Source organism: Alligator sinensis, unplaced genomic scaffold, assembly GCF_000455745.1.
Source record: "Alligator sinensis unplaced genomic scaffold, ASM45574v1 scaffold386_1, whole genome shotgun sequence".
Classification (NCBI taxonomy): Eukaryota; Metazoa; Chordata; order Crocodylia; family Alligatoridae; genus Alligator; species Alligator sinensis.
In genome coordinates this window covers 355,879-362,529 of record NW_005841996.1, presented here as the reverse complement: position 1 = coordinate 362,529, position 6,651 = coordinate 355,879, and the positions used below count along the sequence as shown (strand labels likewise).

Below are 6,651 nucleotides of genomic sequence, written 5' to 3'. Positions count from 1 at the left end.
CGGCAGTTGCGAATTGACAGGGCCGAGCCGGGCTCCTGCCGGGTGAGTCCCCTCCTCCTCCTCCTCCTCCAGGGGCCCGGGGCGGGCTCGTCCCCTGGCGCTGCCCGGGGCCGCGGGGAGCGTGCGGGACGGGCTGTGACGGGGGTTGGGCAGCGGCTGTCCCACGCCTTTGGCCCGCGGCCCTGCGCAGGTGGGAGCTTCCCTCGCCGCTGGCTCCGCTACAGAAAAATAATCGTCTCCTGAGCTTCGCTTGTGAGCCGCGTTGGGGCCCCTCGGCGCTTCTCGCAGCCTCAGAGGCGTTTCAAGAGGCTGCAGCGGGGCCAGGTCTTACATATGAAGTGATCGCGTTGGAAGCTCCAAATTATCGTATTTGCTGAAATGCTATCACAGATCCGCAAACAAGTACGCAAGCGAGTCTTTTCCTTCTTGACTTTATATTGCTCACTACAAGCCGTCAGTGAATGGGTGGGAACTGGGTCGTCAAAGTTGAGTCATTTCTTTATTTCAAGGCCAGCTGGCATGAGAAAGTGCTGACAGCAAACCTCAAAGTGACTTCAGGCTCCCAGAGTGACATGGGTTTTGCATGTGCCGTGTCAATGAATTCCCCAGCCCAGCCCCTGGCTTCATTACTTTTCATTCCATCCAGGAAGAGCACACACCAACTGCTGAAACTTCCTTAGCCTGACGAAGGGTTTTTGAACCCGAAAGCTTGCTTAATAACTGTTCTCCAACTATTTGGGTTGGTCTAATAAAAGATATCAGATTCACCCAAGGAACCTTGTCTGCCTATGTCCTTAGACCAACACAGCTAAAACCTACACCCCAAAAACTGGTGTACATTTTAGCAGTCAGGACTCATAGTAGAGATGATATCTTTTATTAGACCAACAAGATTTTTGCACGCACAAAAAAAATTCTTTATTTTTTTTTTTTTTTTTTTTGCAAAAATCTAGTTGGTGTAATGAAAGATACTATCTCTACTACGAGTCCCGATTGCTTTTTTCTCTAGACCAATATGGCTACAGCCTGGATAACATCATAAATTTTAAACACTTTTCCTGTTGTTGGTTGTACATCATGCAAAGGTTGAAATTATACAAATAGGATAATTATTACATGCCTGGCAAACTGGTGCCCTGGGGGAGAAGCACTGCCCTGAAGCTTTGTGCGTAGAGGTCAGGTGTTCTCTGACAGGATTTGTTTCTTATTCAGGAGGCTGTTTCACATCCCACTGATGCTCTGCCCTCACTTTAGGACAGTGTTAATGGCCTTTACAGACATTGGTGACACGTAGGAGGTGTGCCAGCAGTGAAACCAGAACTGCACTTCCGGTTTTGCTGCTGGCTCGACGATCCCCCCTGTCAGTGATCTGGTGCACCCCCAGACTCAGGAGGCACCAGTTACTCGTGCTCACAGATAATACGGCCCTAACCTCCCATTTCCAGTTTTTCTTTCCAGCCGTTGTGGATGGACAGCAGCTGAATGTGGCAACCTTGCTGTTGAATTAAGTTGCTTTGATCAACAGTGCAAAGGAAATTAGTTTTCACAAGTCTTGTTTAAAATGAATGTGGTTAGATTGGGAAAAAACACCTTGTTTACTAGTAGGGACCATTTCTGCCAAGGAAAGGCAGGAGCTGTGCTCTTGTAACTGCGTTCTTAATGGGGATTTCATTTGTGTCACTATTTTGGTTCAGAAAGAAAAGCAGCCCCCCAAGAAATGGTTATTCCTATTGAGTTTTTAACATGGACCAGGCTTATATTATGTAATTCATATAAACAAGATGTGGCTCTTTTCTTGGCAATTCACCAGGAATTGTAGGTGACAGTGGTGTTAGCATAGAGGCTGCAGTCTTGTTTTATGGTTTCTACTTTCCTTCTATACTACATGTATCTAAAAAAGGCCCTAATTTTATGCTGACAGTTGCATTTCATTTGAATCTAGGAGTGATTTTTTTTGTAAGTTTCCAAAATCATGTTGAACAGATGATGAGAATTTACACATTTTCTGTTATGACACATTCTTGTTCTTAAAGGGCATTCTAACATGTCAAACTGAGCATGTGCATATATACAAAGATAGCTGCAGTACTGAATGCAGATTAAGTGCTTTTGCACATGTGTTGTTTTGAAATGTAGAGTACTGGGAGTTTCAGAAGACTATAGTTTCTGTGTTTGCATGTGCGTGCAAACATGTTTGTGTTCAGTAGGAGTTTTTTTTAATTTCAGAAAGATGTACAGTTTGTAGCATCACCTTATAAGACCAACAGTCTCTTACCAACAACATTTTCCTAGGAACATTTTTCAAACCATATATTCAGATGAAACTCCCTAAAACAACAACTGTCACTTAAGAGCAACATAATTTGTAGAAGGGATTGACTGTTCTGTGAATTTGTATTCCCCTTTTATTTTTAATGGGTTAACCAAAGCCTTCACTATGGTAATGAAGCTGCCTTGTGGCAAGGATCCTTGATTCTAAAGCTTAGAGGTAATTAGAAAAATCTTCGGGGTGGAGGGAGGAACATTATGGACTTCCTTTCCTTTCCCGTGTCCTTCTGACAAGGTATTTAGCAGAATTCACAGATACGTTGGAACTTGACAGGGCTGTGCCATGAACACTTCTGCTGTGGCCTCAAGCTTGCAACCTCTGGGCTGTCAACCAGTGGGATAGAGGAAAATGGGACAGAGACCTGTCTTAACCCTAAGTTAAGGGACTCTTTCAGAATGGCTCTTTCTTTCTCTTGTTCTCTGTAGAGATAGAAGTTCCTATACTCTCAAGACTTAAATAGAAACACTGTGAGGAGTTGGTGAATAAAGGGAGTGGACATCTTTGGAGGCTGGTTTTGGCTCAGTTGAGCAATGAGACAGAGGTACCATTTTGGAAAATTTGTGAGATTCTCCAGAGAAGATGAGACTGGCGTGTAAGTAAGGGTACACCGATAAAGATTTTCTTGGACGATGCCTATAGTTGATGATTAACCAACCACATATGCCAATCTGATAACCAGTATTTAGTAATAGTGCAAGGCATGCTATTGACATAAACCTCTTTGTTTTGCAACGCACACGCACACACACCCCTCCTGCCTGCTCCAGCCCTTGATGAGGAAGGTGGTGACTGCCTTTTTCCCCACATATGTTGCCCCCTCACTCATGGCTCTTAACCCCAGCCCTGCTCCCCACACAGTCTATGCTGCCATCCCGGGCAGGTGGGACGAACCCTTGTGTGGACAGCAGTGCCAGGGGCATTTGAAGCCCAAGAGCATGCTGCTGTCTCAGCATGGTGGGCCCTGCAGAGCCAAGCTCTAGCAGTTGCCAGGGAGAAGCTGCTTTTGCAAAGCTGCTTGATGAAGTAGAATGTCCCTCGCACAGTGCCTTGCCCCTCCTGCATGCAGCCCTAGTGCTCAGGCCCCTGCTGTGCACATTGCTTTGCCATAGCAGCAGCAGGAGCTGGGAACAATCCCTTTGTTGCTGAGCAAGGCACCCTGTAACCGCTCCCCGGTGCCTCCTGCTGCTCACTGGAGCCTATAGTCTGTCATGAGCTCAGGTCAGTGGTAGAGTGCAGGAACCAGACTATGCTTGCCAGGGTGCTCTGGGCATGCCACTGTAATTATCAGCTACAACAGTTTTAAAAAGTCAGTAGCCAATAACATCATTTCTCCTTTTATCAGTTCTGATCTGATAGCCAACTGATATATCACCCCTACATGTAAGCTTTCAATTATGAAAACTGGACCAAAATTACTAGGAATAAAGTTTCAGTACATGGACTTCTCTATTATTAGGATGATTTGGGAAAAAGAGAGAGTGAGATAAATCTCTCAAAAGGAGTCATTTTTAATATTGATTTTTCTCAGCTGTAACTTAAAAAAAGCAAAAACAAAAAAAAAACCCTATTCCACATTCAAACAGAGTTGTAATCTTGAATGTAGTAACTTTTAGTGTCTAATAATAAACCTGAATTTTAACTTTAAATAAAGAATCCAACAAATCCTGAACTACGGAGCTTTCAATCTACAAGTCCCTAATAAAACAAATGTGTATGTTCAGTTTGAACACACAGTCGAGAGAGTACAGATTACTTGGGCCTCTTTCTACCAAGTGCAGTTTTCCATTTAATCCAAAATTTTCTGAGATTTATTTTTTAAAATGATGTATCGAAGTGAAATAATGGTATAGCAGATGTGTAGGCATACCCTGAGATGAATAAAATCTGTGTGTGTTGTCATAAGTTTCATAAGTGGAGACCGGATGTTTGGAAGATAACTTTTAGTATTATCTTTGACAGAGAAAGCACGATCTCTGAAAAAATAGTTATTGTAAAGTTTCCTGGTTCCGTTTCTTCTTAGTATGATTTCCCACATAATCTATTGTTTGATATTTTACTTTTCTATATTCAGAATCTTGCATATCAAGTTTTGCAATTTGTGTTCTTTTGGAGGAGTATTTAAAGCTTTAAAACTTTTTAAAAATGTGTATTCTAGAAATACAAAGCATGTCAATAGTATTATTCAGATCTTTGTCCTTGAGTCGGAGCCCCATTCCCAGATAGACAGAGGAGGCCTTTGTTGCCGTTGAAGCTTGATAAACTAAGAAGCAAGAGCCTTTATGTCAATTCTTTCTCTGGTATTTGCAGAGTGGGTATTGTGCCTTTTACTTGGTGTAATAGATTGAATTGGCAGTTTGGAGATTCCTGGTTTGTGAAAGTACATGGTTAATCTCCAAGATGGCCCAGGAGACTCCTTACAGTTTTATGTTCTGAAGTTGTACCTAATTCCAGGGCTATTTTAGTGCCTTAAACTTGGGCAGTCATCTATGTCTAGTGATGCCAGGAGATTCTAGATACGGAGGACTGAATGGTGGCTGTTCCCAGACAGAAACTAATTAGTTTGGGCACCAATTTCTTTGCTGCCAGAGATTTTTGTTGTAAGCATGTTTTTGTTGGTACCCTTGAAAAGTCTGACCTCTCCATCAGTTCCAATATTTGTGGATGACGTTAAGTGCCACTGTCCTTGGCTCTTGAGCATAAGGGTAAGAAAAAGCAGGATTCAAGGACTTCTGCTTTGGAGTATTAGGGGGTGAAAAAGAAATAGCCTTGTGTGTTCAATGAGTATGTAAGTAGATGAAAGGTTTCTGTTTGGGCTTTGTCTGTCCTTGGTCTTTCCAATAATATTAACCTTCAGCTTCACCAAACATAATAGCTATTTCATGTGGTCCTTGCGCTGGATGCTCTTTGTTATATACCTCAGGCTTTTTCCCTATGTGCACCATGTTAGGTGCAGATAAGTTGGGTCCCTAATTACTCCTGTTATGTTCCTTCGTGCAAATGATTGTTGGTACCGTCTGAATTAGAACATTATCAATGGCAATGCTTTAAAGAAGATTTAAAGAAAATGTGTAAAGTAGAGGAATATAAATGAATGATCTTTTAAACAAGATATAACTGTTTAAATACTGATAAGACAGCAGAAATTATATGTAACAATATTGCTATCAAGTTAGTTATGTTTTGTTATCCACTTGGTAAGTGCATTAAGTAATACTTTAGAAATATTTATCTGGAAGTAATAATTAGCTATCAAGTGGAAATAGATTTTTTTTTTAATACTTTATTCTTTTTTCCCCCAGTTCTGTTACATTATGAGAGATCTTACACTTTGAGATACTAGTCAATAATGGAGGAAACAGGCAGGGAAGCAGTTGCAACAGCTGTACAGAGAGTAGCTGGAATGCTTCAGCGTCCTGACCAATTGGATAAAGTGGAGCAGTATCGCAGGAGGGAGGCTCGTAAGAAGGCTTCAGTAGAAGCTCGATTAAAGGTACAAAATTAATGAAACTCAGCAGTAACAAAGTGCTGAATTAAGCAGTGTATGTGTGTGAGGTTTAATTTTAGAGCTTTTTGTAAGCCTTTGCTCAGTAAAATCAGCATTCCAAAAAAACAGTTGTATGTTTTAAAGCAGTGGTTCTCAACCTTTATGATCAAGGTAGCCCTTGGAAAATGCCAGCCCTTCACTTTCATTTGTTTATTGCCTGTGGAAAAATAATAGAGCAATACTTCTGTTGCAAAGAAGTCAGAAAGACCACAAGGTCAGAATTTTTTTGACACTATGGATTCCTATTTGACATCTCTGGGTTTGTCTTGTTATTCACATGTAGATGTTTGCATGCACCTAGCAGTGTTAACCTGCAACACCCTTAAAAGGATCTTGCAGCACCCTATGGTTCTGTGGTTGAGAATTGCTGCTCTGAAGTGTGGTATATTGCCTTGAATATGATAGTAATTTTGTTCCAAGATAATCAAACATTCCATATATACTTACTCCTCAGTGCCTGCCCCTGCCCCAGCCCCACTCCCTCCCTCACTGCAGAGCCTTGATTTGTTCCCCCCCTGCACCTTCCCTACAGCAGACTTACCAGACAGATGCTGCTCTCCAAGCTGCTGGGCTGCATTCCTGGCTGCATGCATGCTGTGGCTGCACACGTGCATGCAGCATTTATCAGTGACACTATTGGCCACGCCAGCCAAAAAAAGCCAATTTCCGATAATGTTAATTTTCCTTTTATCAGTGCCGATATGGTACGGACCAATGTATCGGTGCACCTCTAGTTTTAAAGCTTGTGTGTAAAGTCACCTGGTGCCTCAAACTGTTT

At 42.2% G+C, this 6,651-nt stretch overlaps 1 protein-coding gene across 4 annotated transcripts in view; it reads left to right on the top strand.

Moving 5' to 3' along the window:
* EXOC3 (exocyst complex component 3) overlaps positions 1-6,651 on the top strand; it is a 41,727-nt gene continuing 35,076 nt past the window's right edge. The window contains exons 1-3 of one of the 4 annotated variants that reach the window (XM_014518914.2): positions 1-42; positions 2,755-2,921; positions 5,629-5,819. In XM_014518914.2, coding sequence (XP_014374400.1) covers positions 5,676-5,819 — 144 coding nt within the window. In that variant the 5' untranslated portion in view covers positions 1-42; positions 2,755-2,921; positions 5,629-5,675. Of the gene's footprint in view, positions 43-62; positions 403-2,754; positions 2,922-5,628; positions 5,820-6,651 lie in introns of those variants that run through there. The other 3 variants (XM_025201487.1, XM_006021498.3, XM_025201488.1) reach the window with 3 other exon arrangements.